Genomic DNA, 13,631 nt, shown 5'->3' with positions numbered 1-13,631 from the left:
GTAAGTTGTTGAAAATCCCGACACCAGTCTTTTGGCATATGTAACAGCATACCATTGTCACACACAAGCGGTTGAGAGGGCGTATTTTCGTTTACTTTTTGTGTTCAAACCAAAGTCAGCTTTAGCTCAATTTATTATTTTTTTTTTGTATGCAAAAAATCTAACATACAAAAAAATATAGTTTTTTTGAAAAATCCTTAGTTTTATATAGCTCTGTGGTAGTGGAAAAAATTATTTATCGGATAAAAAACATACTATGATGGCAGTTATCTTATCAAACACGTTTTTTGGCTCAGGCGACCATAATAAATTAAAAAAAAAAAACGAATTTGACATTTCTGTACCTCAGAGTCAGACGAACGTAAGTCCAAAAATTGTGATTTTCGGGTGTTTGATGTTTTGTGTGTAAAATTTAATTCTACATCGAGCCATAATAACGTGACTCCTTTAAAAATTATACTTTTCAAGTTAGCCAAGGTTATAAGAGCGTAAGTCCTTACCCATATCAGAGTCAGACAAACGTAACTCCACTTACTACATTATGGCTCTGAGGTTTTGCTTGAAACCTGTAAAACGTAAGTCCAAGCTGGACTTACGCCACTGTGGCTCTACCGTTAATGATAGTGTATCAGACCCAAGTCCACCATTTTGCCGCTGGCGCTGTGCATGTTTGAGGTTATGTTAAGAGTGTACAAGTTACAGCATTTTTATTAGCTTGAGTTTGGTCCCAATCCTAATAAATAATATGAGCTTTAGTAGAGGCAGATTTATATTATCTCTACTGGAAGATAAATCAATTAACAATGAAGAAGACAATTCATTTTGTAATAGCAATGAGGAAGCTTCAGTTCGTGAACAGTCTAGTTCACCTCCATCCTTTACAGAATTAAAGGTAAGTTTGTTTCTTATTAGTTTCATTAGCCTACTGTCTCCAAAAAATATATTTTCCTGGCCTATATTCTAGAATAGACCATGTTTATACCAGTACATTATCTTGTTTTTTCTTCTGTTAATTTTGTTAAGAACTATTTCGTTAAAATATAAATTGTACTTTAAATATTTTTTAACTACTTTTGTTAAATGGCATATCATAATACATATTATGTATTAGGCATATCAAACAAACTGTAAAACAATAGGCTACATACTCTTACTCCGCTGTTTTTAAAGGACATAAACATGTCGTTCAACTAAAAATTCTTTGTAGTGTAACCATAGTGAAATTTTTACAGATTTGTGTTTTTCAGGCATTGGACCCTGATTTTGTAAATAATATCATACCTGAGGATTTTGAAGACAGGTTTAGTAATGTATTTAATCGTGGCTTTGAAGAACAGGCAGATGTTGATGAAAATTTATTTCAGCCAATGCAAGGTCAGTGCTCTTTTTAAAAATATATAAAATGTTAATACAGTAATTGCATGTGAGATTACTTGTGTATCAATTCTGAAATAATAAGTCTTAATTTTTTTAACTGTAGTATTATCGTATTAATTTTATTGTCATTATTATGCACACTAAGGTTGCAGTAAATAATGACCACCAAAGATTTTCAATTGAATATTAAATAATTGCCCATTTACATTTACGTATGATACTGATTTATGTTGAAAGGTACATAAATAACTATACAATTGTCTGTTTTTTTGCTTTACCCGCCATCTCATAAGCCTACAGGTCAGTGCATGTGCATGAGCTGTTTTTAATGAGGATTTGAAACTTGGACCGTGTCTTTTGCAGTCCGAAGCCTTAACCACTAAGCCACTGATTCAGGCAGGATTATAATAATGAAGCTATAAAACACAATAAGTGTTGTTTTATGGTGTTTTGGGCAGTGACTAGGTCCTAAAAGAACAGATTTATTAACTGACTAGGTGGAACTTTCCAGTCTGGTATCTCAAGATATACTTATCTCAATTACTTTATAATAGAATTTATTGTTCTTTTGCACTGTATAAAAGTTATTAATATTATTTTTTATAATACGTTACATGTGATGTTGTTAATGTTTTTTTTTTATAGGACCAGTTGGTGCTGACCTTCCCATTGCAGCACCGGTACCTCCCACTGACTTTCAAAGTGATTGTGAAGATGGAGATTTGTCTAGTTCTCAAATTGAGATGTTTGCAGATAATGACATAGATGATCCTTCGTACTCTCCTGGGGAAGTTTCAGAAAATGAATCTACATCAAGCAGTGATTCTACTGCAGCCGTGGTAAGTAAGCCTAGGCTTTTGAACAGCCCTGTGGTGAATGCAGCTCAACTGGTCCCTTATAGTGACTCCGATACAGAAGACAATACAAACGTAGGGAGTCAAGAAAAAGGCAAAAAACGAGTAAGACATGAAGAAAAATGGAAAAAAATATAAGGAAGAAGAATAGACTTGCTGGGAAGGAATATGTTAACACAAAAAATATGGTTGTTAAAAAAATATCAATAAAGCCCCCTTGTTATGATAAGTGTCGCCTAAAATGTAACCAGAGGTTTACAGAAGAAGACAGATTAAAAATACACTCTGAATATTGGAATGCTGACAGAAACTGGGACTCAAAACGGCAGTTTGTATTGTCTTGTATAAGAACTAAGCCAGTTAATAGGCAACGTCAGAGAGACGGTACAAGAAAGAACAAATCTGAAAGTCATTCGTTTTTTTTTAAATTACATAAAAAAGAGGAAGTAATTTGCAAAATGTTCTTCTTAAATACACTTTCAATTTCAGAAACTTTCATGAGCGTAGCCATAAAAAAGGCCAGTGCATCTGGATTGGTAACTACAGACCTTAGGGGAAAACATATGCCAGGTAATAAAATACCTATAGATAGACTACAACGAATCAAAAATCATATTTCAAAGTTCCCTGTATATGAAAGCCACTACAGCAGGGAAAGGTCTCAACGAAAATATTTGGGAAATCACTTGAACATTTCTACAATATACGCATTGTATGAGGAAGAGTGTAAAAAAGAACAAGTTACATCAGAAAAAAAGTGGATTTACTCTAAAATTTTTAATGAAGATTTCAACTTGTCTTTTCATTTACCAGACAACGATACATGTGATGTTTGTGATAGACTAGATTGTGCAATGAAAAATGAAAAAAATGATGAACTACTCAATGAACTGAAATTAAAAAAAAATAAACACCTCGAAGATGCCTCATTAAGATATGAGTTAAAGAAAAAAGACAAACTTGAAGGACGTGCTAACATAGGATCAAGAGTGATTATGTCAGATCTCCAAAAGTGCCTTCCAACACCAGACTTAAAAAACAGCAAAAGTTTTTACTCAAGAAAACTCTGGACGTTAAATAGTACTATTTATGATTCAACAACTGATAAAACTTGGTGCATGATCTGGAATGAAGTTACAGCGGGTCGAGGAGGAAATGAAATAGCGTCTTGCTTATTTACATGGGCAAGTGAAGAAATTACTAATAATCAGCCTACTGATGTACTGACTGTTTGGACAGATAATTGCAGTGGACAAAACAGAAATATGAATATGGTTTTTATGTATTTGTGGCTCTTGGAAAAAGTTCCTACTGTTAAGACAGTCAACCACAAGTTCTTATTGGCCGGACACACCCACATGGAGGTTGATGGAAAACATAGCATAATAGAGAGAGCTAAAAAACAAATAAAAACTAACACCATTTTCACTACAAATGATTGGGCAAACTTTATTGCTACATGCTCAAAAAAAAATCCATTTGTTATCAGACGGATGTGCATTAAAGACTTCTTTGATTTTCTCTTCTTGAGGAGCAAAGACGCCCCATTTATATCAAGGAAGAAGAACACAAACAACGAACCATTTCTAATATCCAATGCAGTGTGGTTACAGCTTCGAAAGGGGGACAGTAAGCTATACTATAAAACTAGTTTTGAGGAAGATTCATTCAAAAGTGTTGAACTGAAAAGAAATCGGAGGCAAGAAAGGATTAATATGCCATTGGCAATTCCACAAATACGGGCACACAAAAAGAAAATAAGCAATGAAAAGTACAACGACCTCATGAACCTGATGCAATGGATCCCTGAAGAATATAAATCTTTCTTTGAAAACCTTCCACATGGTGAACACGAAGGCAACTTCCCTGAGGATGACTCGACCGCTCTTGAATAATTTTTTTCTCCTTACCTCTTTGACAATAATGTTCAAAATGAATTGAAAAACATTGACTAAATGCTAGTTTTTCATCTATGTTTGTTTATAATAATTAAATGTTTTTAACAGTAGCACATAAAGTTTATTTCTAAACACCTTTTCCTAGATAAGTGAGTTCTATGAGGGATTTTTGTCGAGCCAAAATAACGCAAGTCCAGGAGTAAGTCCTACAGTAGGGTTTTGTGTGGAGCCACAATAACGTAAGTCCACTTTTTACAAAATGGGATAATATTTAGTAAAAAAAAATCAAACAATAAATAAAGGATACTTATTTGTTATTAATACAAACAATAGTTTGAAGGTAAATTAAAGCGACAGCTTTGTAATTAAGCAATTTAGGTAACTTTTTTAGTTTTTGCTCTCTCCTGAAAAGTTGACTAAACGTGACTTACGTTTGTCTGGTTTTGAGGTACAGATTTATTAGATGATTAGATTTTTTCGAAAAAATCTCATTCTTATACAGCTCTGTGGCAGTAAAAAAAATAAAATTAATTATAAAACAAAACACTGTGAAATAAGATATCTTATCATACATCTTTTCTGGGGTCAGGAAACTTAATTAAAAAACACAATAAAAACACATTGCTCAACGGCCCACCCTACTATACAGGGCTACATCATAAAACAAACAGAACTAGTTTTCAATCGGTTGACCGATCATCATCAGTGTTTCCTAAAATGTGTACAACCTGATAAAATGATGCAAAGTATTTAAAATTTTGACTATGATTTTAAAAAGGTTATAGGTTGTACTCACTTGAATCAAAGATGCTAACCACCAAAGTAAAAATATTAGGGTAAAAACCCTTTAAAATTAATCCGTCATAGGAACATATAAAAATGATGTGACTTTACACATGGATGTATAAAATATTCAATGCTTCACGCTCGAGGTACCATAGAGCTAAATTCGACTTGTTCACATCATGGCTGTGTAGAAGCAAGTGACTTTGATAGCGGAAATCCTGAATGGTGACATGACAGAAATGACAGTTCCACAGGAAGTTAAAATTTCCCTAATGGTTTTGTGATATTTATTGTAAAGTTTGTTAAATTATTATCAATAAAAACAGTCGCTCCTACTATGGTAAATGATCTGTTTAAATGAAAATGAACTTGATGTAAAAGTTAGAATATTTGTAATGAAAGAGATAGGCAAACCACATTACACGTTGAACGAAAACTTAATAAACGTTATCAAGCCCTATTATGTGGACATCTAGGGCTTAGAAAAGCAATTTTATGTTGATATCAAGTTATCGATTTTATTCGAATGTTTGGAAGTTGCCAAATATATGTGAAAGTACCATAAAAGATCACAGTGGGGGAAACATAGATGTAGAGATGTCTCAAAATCAGGGAGGGATGTATAAGACAAGCTCAGATTCATGCGACCATTTCCCAGGGCCCCTGCAGGCTGCTTAATTAGAACTCATAAGTGTTCGACAAAACAGACCGTCATATGATATAGTCAACCATAGGAGAGAGGGTCGAGTGTTAGAGGGTTATGAGATTATAATGGAAATGTGACATGAACGGGACCCAGAAAGAGTAGTGAGACTATTAAATTTGGTTATAATGTGAATAGATGAGGTGAAGATAGTCATTGAAAATTATGGATGAAAGTTTAAAGATGGAGATGTATGTGGATGATGATAGCAGATGTCAGTTTGTATGTGTATCATTGGATAGATGATAATGGTTAATGGGTAGAGATGAATAAGAAAGAAAATCATTATGGATTGTGCCAACTCAACTGTATCTACAAGTTCTTCTTATGTAAGTGGCATCACAGTCAGAACAATGTAGCTTATAAACACCACTACGACTCATATAGTTGATAATATCTTTGGAGTTGGATAGGGACTGTCCTAAGTTGTTGGATACCTTAAAAGAAATTTGAACATTATCAACTGATCTTTTTATAATATTTGAAATATCCCCAGACAGTCTATCTTCATGGAAAGGTATGGAAGTATTAATAAGGTTTGGTTGTCAAATCCCTAGGGAACGCAGCATGTCGTAAGACTTTAAGCTGTCTTTTATGAATGAGCTTGTCTATGATGTGTGGATCGTAACCGTTATTAAAGGCTATTTGACGAAGTATATTTAATTCTTTCTTTTAGTTGGATTGTGATAAGGGGATGGTTTCAAGACGGTGTATGTAACTGTGAAAAGCAGTAAGTTTGTGTGACATAGGATAGTTGGAAGATGATGGGATAACATGGTCGGTCTGTGTTGATTTCCTAAAGATACTAAATTTGAAGTGGTCATTTAATCTGGTAATAGTAAGGTCGAGAAAATTTATTGATTGGGAAGACTCGTTCCATGGTGAATTTAATATTGGGGTGGATTTGGTTGACTCTAGAAAGTAGTAGTTCTAATTTATATATAATCTAATTTATATCTAATAACTAATTTTATTTACTACATACAATTGTATACGTTTTAATAACATAACCTGAATCTTATTTTTTCTTCTTATTTTTTTGGATTATGGCCTTGACAATTATCCGGTAACCAGGACTTATATAGTTGGCCAATATAATTAAAAGTGCGAATAATGTTGCTGAGCGTAGAAGCCAGGTGTCGCTTTGTCAAACTTGCACGGTCCCAATAGTAGGTGGATTTGTAATCTAGGTTAAATACAATAAGATCTGAGGATAATGTTCCATGAAAATTCAGATGTATCTTTGTATTTTTCTTATTAAAACACTTTCTGTACTTATGAATTACGATTACTTCATTAAATTCCCTATGTAACCGGGAGTTAAGAGAGCCAAAATATCCAATTGTATAGTTACAAAAATTGAGATGGGAGTATACTTACGCCAACTTGCTGTTGTAAAATCAATCTCATTCTAGGATCCAGGCCTTGCATTCGGGCGTCTAACTGGCCAACCCTAATAGTACCAGGACCTGCTCGACCAGCTAAAGAAAGAGCCACTCTAGGTCGTACAATACTGGGCGGCAATGGTTGCCTGAAAGTGGTATCTGCTGTTGTAGCCACAACTGCCGAAGTACCTAAATAGTAATAGATGAGTTAGAATAATCTCAAAGAAAAAAAAAAGAAAAATATACCAGTAGTTGCTGAGGCCTCATTTTCTTGTTGTTCAATTGGAGGCCACACTCTTTGTTGTTGAACTTTACCTGGTAACATTTCATCCAACTTTTTGACTTGTTGTCGCTGTAGGAGATCTCTCAACTGTCGGTTGATATTAATATCTTGCTGGTCTGTCCTCATCGTATTACCAAAGTTCTGAAAATAGTTATACAATAATAATATATAACCACAAGAATGGAAATCAAGCATCCTAATATCTAATACCACTCTACAAAAAAGGAGACAAATCGGACCCGGAGAATTAGAGGAATTAACCTATTAAACGCAACATTAACATTAATTACCAAAGTGTTAACAAACATACTGAATGAAATTATAACATTAGCAGAAGAACAACAAGGTTTTGGAAGATCATGCACTGACGCTATATTTATGATGAGGCAAGTTCAAGAGAATTCGTTATAATACAAAAAACCGGCATACTTATATTTGGTGGACCTTAAGAAAGCATTTGACAAGGTCAAATTAAAGGACGTTGTCCATTTGTTATACTGAAGAGAGGTACCTCTAGGAATAATTAAAACGATCGAAACAAGACAATAACAACACAATAAAAGTAAAAGTAGAAAATGAACTAACTGACCCAATTGAAGCTGGCAATGAGATAAGACAGTGGGATTCAGTCTACTATGCAGACGATGCCATACTAATCTCTCAAAGTGAAGATGATTTACAACGTATGCTGCACCAATTTAACATAACCGCCAGAAATTTAACATGTTAATTTCCCCAAAAAAAGACAAAATGCATGGTTATAACAGCAAATCCAATATGTAAATTGCAGCTGGACGGTCAGATAATAGAACAAGTGATGGAGTTTAAATATCTAGGCATCGCACTATCTAGCTACGGAAGACTCGAAACAGAAGTGGAAGATCAAGTAAATAGAGCAAACAGAGCCACAGGTTTCCTGAATGACACAATATGGGGAAATAAAAATATCGGAAAAGAAATGAAAGGCAGAATTCACAAAACAGTCATCAGACCAATAGTTTCTTACGCGGCAGAAACGCGACCCGACACAGAGAGGACAAAAAATTGCTCGAAACAGCAGAGATGAAAACCCTTCGAAAAATCGATGGTAAGACTCTATGGGACAGAGCTAGAAGTACAGATATACAACGGAGATGCAAGGTGGGCAACATTAATAACTGGGTAAGAAACAGAAGAATATAATGGAATTACCACATACGCCGACAAATAGAGTAGTAAGGACAGCGACAGACGCCAATAGGAAAACGATCAGTGGGAAGACCATGCAAACGATGGAACGACAACTTACTAGAGACACATTGAAAAAACAGACAGAGTCATGTCTAAACAAAAAGAAGAAGAAGAATAATAATAATTATATAAACTGCTCAAACATGTTCCAGTAATAAAGACTTACCTGTAAAGTTGGCCGTTGTATTCCAAACTGGGGCCTAGGAGTTGCAGGTTGATGGATAAATTGATCTGTAGGTAATCTATTAGGAAAACTAGGTTTAGGAGTAGAAGGTGACTGAATAAAGTGATCATTACCGTCAGAGGTGCTTGCCTGACTTACATCATGTGGAGAATGGGAGGGTGTAGGAGGTCTGATTGCTGTCTGAGGCACTGGTGAAGGAAGAGGGAAGGTCGGGGATTTCATTCCTATGAACTGTCTTGGGCTTGGTGTTGGCGTAGCAGACGGGCTAAGCTCCTGAGGCGTACTTGGTTGTAAGGGACTTTGTTGGTCCGACAAAAACTGCTGAGCTGGATCCACCGATATTGATCTCTGGACTCTGGCGATGGCTATGGATAAAAATAAATTTGAATGGTGTAACAATTTTAGACCATATGTTTTGTCTATACAATGCTAGTCAAAAGTCCGTACCCCCCTCTCGTATCTTTTGAACGGTTATACCTATAATAGTGAAATTTGGAGGGAGGAAATAAACGGACGTAAGCTTCTTAATTAGTCATGACAGGTGACGTAATTATGACACATGACTTTACAGCGCCACTGTGACAGATAATTTTAAATGGGACCTTATGGCAAGTGATACCTCGTTTGAAAGGTATTGAAAATGCCTATTCAGTCATACTAATTTTGTTTTGAGTTTAAGCTCAATTTGATGAATAAATGAAATAAATATAAAATTGTAGTTTCGCATTTAAGAGCAAACAGTAGCGATCAACAGGTAGCAACAAACGCGTTCCAAGATTGCGGCTCTAATTTTGAATATTGTGTCGAGATATTTGGCACACATATTCGTAATATTATAAAGAATGGCGGTACAGAGCCCAATTTCAGAAATATGTTAGTATGTGGAAATTACTCTATAACTAAATAAAATATTGAAAAAAGGAGCCTGTACCGCCATTAATAAAGACAAAAAAATACACTTTCTTCAAATAAACTTTTTTATCCCGTGCCTGGATTTTGTGTCACATTGGAACTATGTACTAAAAATCGATTTTTTTATAACAAGAAATCGAACGTCACTAACTTGGCAACATTTCGCGCCTATGTGTATAAAAATTATTGTTTTTGATAGTATAAACTTCACTGTCAGTGTCGAATTACCGACGCACTGTTGCCTTACTTTTGAAAGTTCGCAGAACTTTCGCAATTTTGGACCGCGTTTGTTGCTACCTGTTGATCGCTACTGTGTGCTCTTAATTAATAAAAATCAAAATACAGGGTGACAGGAAAATACAGCGTGTTTTATATGTTCGTTCATGGGTATTCTTTCATTTTTCCTACTGTATTTTTATTTAAAAATCGACGGGTCTACGCGTTTTTTATAATTTTTCGATACAAGGACAGAAATAATTTTATTCCGTAAGTGTCTTCCACACTGTAGAATAAAAATATTGCAAATTACAGAGATATGGAAATACAAATTAACAGACAATGGAGAATGGGAAGGACCTAGATAATATCTAGTATTTCCCTGCTACTGGAAAAATACCTAAAAATTCGAAAAAACCTACTAGAAAACAAAACAGCTGGATCTGAGTAAATATCTCTTTGAGACCATGCAGGAAGCTGTATTAAGATCCGCCCTCACTTGTCCGGATTAGCATACAACTGAATGTAACACAATGATCAGCAATTTAATATATCTTCATGTATTTAAATGACTCAGCGCATACTTTACGGAAACAGACAAGATCGATTAACACCGAAACGCGCCGAAATCTAGGAAGATAGTATTTTCGCCGTTACAGTGGAGTGTTGTAGCCTAGCGATTCGATGCGGTGTGAATAGTGAGCGCTACGACAATGAAACGCAACGGAAAATATCAAGCGTTGTATATATTTTAATGTAACCAGTTGTTAAAATAAATGCTGAACTCAATATGTTGCTGTCGGAACCATTATATTATGCTTTCTTTGAAAACTACAAATTAGCTGATTTTTAAAGTGAAAGAATTCACTGCTGTATTTTGATTTGTGGGATCAGTTTTTATACTAGATAAGAGTTGATATTATTCGTAACTCATTCTGAAGTATTGATTAAATTTGTTTTGATGATCGATTAAATCAGGAAATAAAGTAGCAAGTTCACTTTCCGTGTTTCCGTCGGAATAACAGGAAATGAAGAAGCTGACAGGACTGCACAAAAGGCAATTTTAAGTGATTTTTCGGAATCGATAGACAAGTGTGTTTCCAGTGACTTAAAAGCTTATTTTAAAAACAAAATGTTGGGTTTGTGGCGAAATGAATGGTCTCAAACTAATTCTAAGCTCAATAAAATAAAAAGTAATGTGTCTCAGTGGATTCTATCGTCGCGCAATAGGCGATATCAAATTGTGGTTACGCGTTTACGTCTAGGACATACCAGGTTAACGCACTCTTATTCCACCCAAATGTGATCAGTGTAACGTCCGTTTAACAATCGAACACTTTTTAATAAATTGTAGTAAATATGACCAAGAAAGCACTACAATATCCCAAACGCTCTACCAGAGGCTCTAGATCAAAACTGTTCCTATGACAATATAGTTAATTATCTAAGATCCATAATAGGGGAGTGCATATAGATTTTCACTTCGGAAAAAATCAAACAAGATAGAACTTTTTGTAATTTTATTAAGAAATGTTCAATAAACAACATGTCAAAAAGTTTTACTCGAGAAGTGGGTGCTTCATTTTTTATTAAACAAATGAACTGCGAAATTAGATGTTTTTTAATTAACTCCGAAAATATAAATTGTAGAAAAAACTGTATTGACCGTTGAAAAATTCAGAAAATTTTTACAAAAAAAATCTATAAAGATATTCTAAAATTAAATCTGTAGCTTCTATAATTTTTTATTTATACCGCTAAAGTCACCCTTCTCACAAACATTGGCGCACTGTAAACTAGCGTACGGCGAACTGCACGGTTAGGTTATTTAAATATAAGTCTTTAACTAATGAATCAAATGAAATTTTATAAATTGATCACGAAAGAAGAATAATTTAGCTATCTTATGGTTATAATAAAAAGAAATAAAATGTATGGGCATAGGTATGGTGTGGGCGGAAAGTGAAACTTACATGAATTTGGTTTAAAAATGATTTAAAAATGTGTAACTAATACAACTTTTCTTATAAAACTCTCAATTTTGCACAGCTTACCTTTCAGACATCTTACTAAACGATGTTTCTCTCAAAAAAAATCTCAAAAATTTAATTCAAATGATACGACGTCTCAAAAATTGTAATTTTTGAAAACTTCGTAGTTTTACACAATTACCACTACTTTAAGACGGTATTACTGTTTTAACAGATTTATTACAGTTTTATAGGTGCTTTTTTAAAGCTTAGGATGTAATCTTTAAAATGCACCAAATTATTTTACTTTAGAACTGAAATAAACTATTTCGTTTTGAGAAAATTAAGAAAGATAACAAAAATGTAATACAAAAACCGAAAATTACCAGTTAAAAAAATGTTTATACAAATTGATCAAAACGTTTTTCTATAAAACTTACCTAAAATACATTTAATAATACGCTTCAACAATAATAAATGTTTAACAAAAAAATTTTTTTTAGCTCTTATACAGTATGTCTGCGTAACTTGAAACCTATTGATAACTTTTTTATTATCAGTTTTACGAAAAAAAGTTATTCGTTATAAAATACTCTGCATCGTATATAATCTAAGATGCAACCATCAAATGTCAAATTTTATTAATTTTATACGAGGTATATCAAAAAATATGAATTTCACTCAAGAGTAAAGTACTTTTATACTTCACAAAATCAAAAATTGTTATTAAGAAAAGTTGTTTGGAATTAAAAAATATGTTTCATTGTTCAATTACATCATTCTAATTAAAATATTGTGAATAATAAAGGGACTTAGAAAACTCTTAGAAAAATTCATATTTTTTACATACCTCGTACAAAATTGCAAAAGTTTGATATCTGTTAGTTGTATCTTAGATTTTAGATCAGGTAGAGCATTTTATTAAGATAAGTAACTTTTTTACGTAAAATTTATAATAAAATAGTTATCATAATAATTGTAATAAAATGATGTGTATCCGTAATTTGAGAAAAAATTGAAAAAAAATTTTTCGATTACAATGATGTTATTGTATATTAAAACATAGTTTTTAATTTCAAACAACTTTTCATAACAGCATTTTTTGATATTCTTCAATATGAAGGTATGTACTTTACTCCTTAACGAAATTTATATTTTTGACATAAACTCGTATAAAATTAATAAAATTTGATATATGACGGTTGAGTTTTAAAGTTTTGACTATCCAGAGAATTTTATGAAGAATAACTTTTTTTCGTAAAATTGATAATAAAAAAGTTTTGCATGTGGTTCCTAGCTACGCAGACATACTGTATAAGAGCTTCTGTATAAGAATTTTTAAATTATAATGCCATATTCATATTCGGATTCAGCATAATCAAAAACAAAATAGAAACATATTTGATCAAAGTAAAATGATGAATTCAACGATATTTTTAAAATTATTTATACAAAACAATTGTTATTGTTTAAGCAATTAATAAACAATTAGCGGCCAAATCTGCGAGTAAAACTTTTTACTTTCACCTGTATGTAAACTAACAAAAAAAGTTTTAGAAAAATATAAGCTTGTTTGAATTTTTCCGAAACAATGCATGTTTTCGTTCTAATTGCACTCCCCTAGAAACATTTTGTATAGTCTGTAGTTATTTACTTTTGTTATTTATATTTTGTTCCGTCGCTAATAACTTTTTGGTGGATAAATAATTTTTGGATCCATCTTCTCCGAAATATGTAAATACACTGCCTGAGCTGGCAGGATTTTGCCGATGTGTTCCCCATAAATGAGCGTTAAGGCATTTAATTCCGGACTGTAGCGGTCCGTTCCGGTGC

General features: G+C 33.2%; 1 protein-coding gene across 4 annotated transcripts in view; it reads right to left on the bottom strand.

The window, feature by feature from the left end:
• The window catches only part of LOC126885295 (histone-lysine N-methyltransferase 2C-like), a 173,740-nt gene that overhangs the window by 74,653 nt on the left and 85,456 nt on the right, over positions 1-13,631 (bottom strand). For 3 of the 4 annotated variants that reach the window (XM_050651808.1, XM_050651810.1, XM_050651811.1), the window contains 3 exons: positions 8,683-9,065; positions 7,250-7,427; positions 6,999-7,192 (listed from right to left, as the gene is read on the bottom strand). In XM_050651808.1, coding sequence (XP_050507765.1) covers positions 6,999-7,192; positions 7,250-7,427; positions 8,683-9,065 — 755 coding nt within the window. The remainder of the gene's footprint in view (positions 1-6,998; positions 7,193-7,249; positions 7,428-8,682; positions 9,066-13,631) is intronic. The other variant, XM_050651809.1, reaches the window with a different exon arrangement.

Source organism: Diabrotica virgifera, chromosome 5 (genome assembly GCF_917563875.1).
Source record: "Diabrotica virgifera virgifera chromosome 5, PGI_DIABVI_V3a".
In the NCBI taxonomy this organism is placed as follows: Eukaryota; Metazoa; Arthropoda; class Insecta; order Coleoptera; family Chrysomelidae; genus Diabrotica; species Diabrotica virgifera.
Note: the sequence above shows the minus strand (reverse complement) of the source record. Positions and strands in the feature narration are given on the sequence as shown.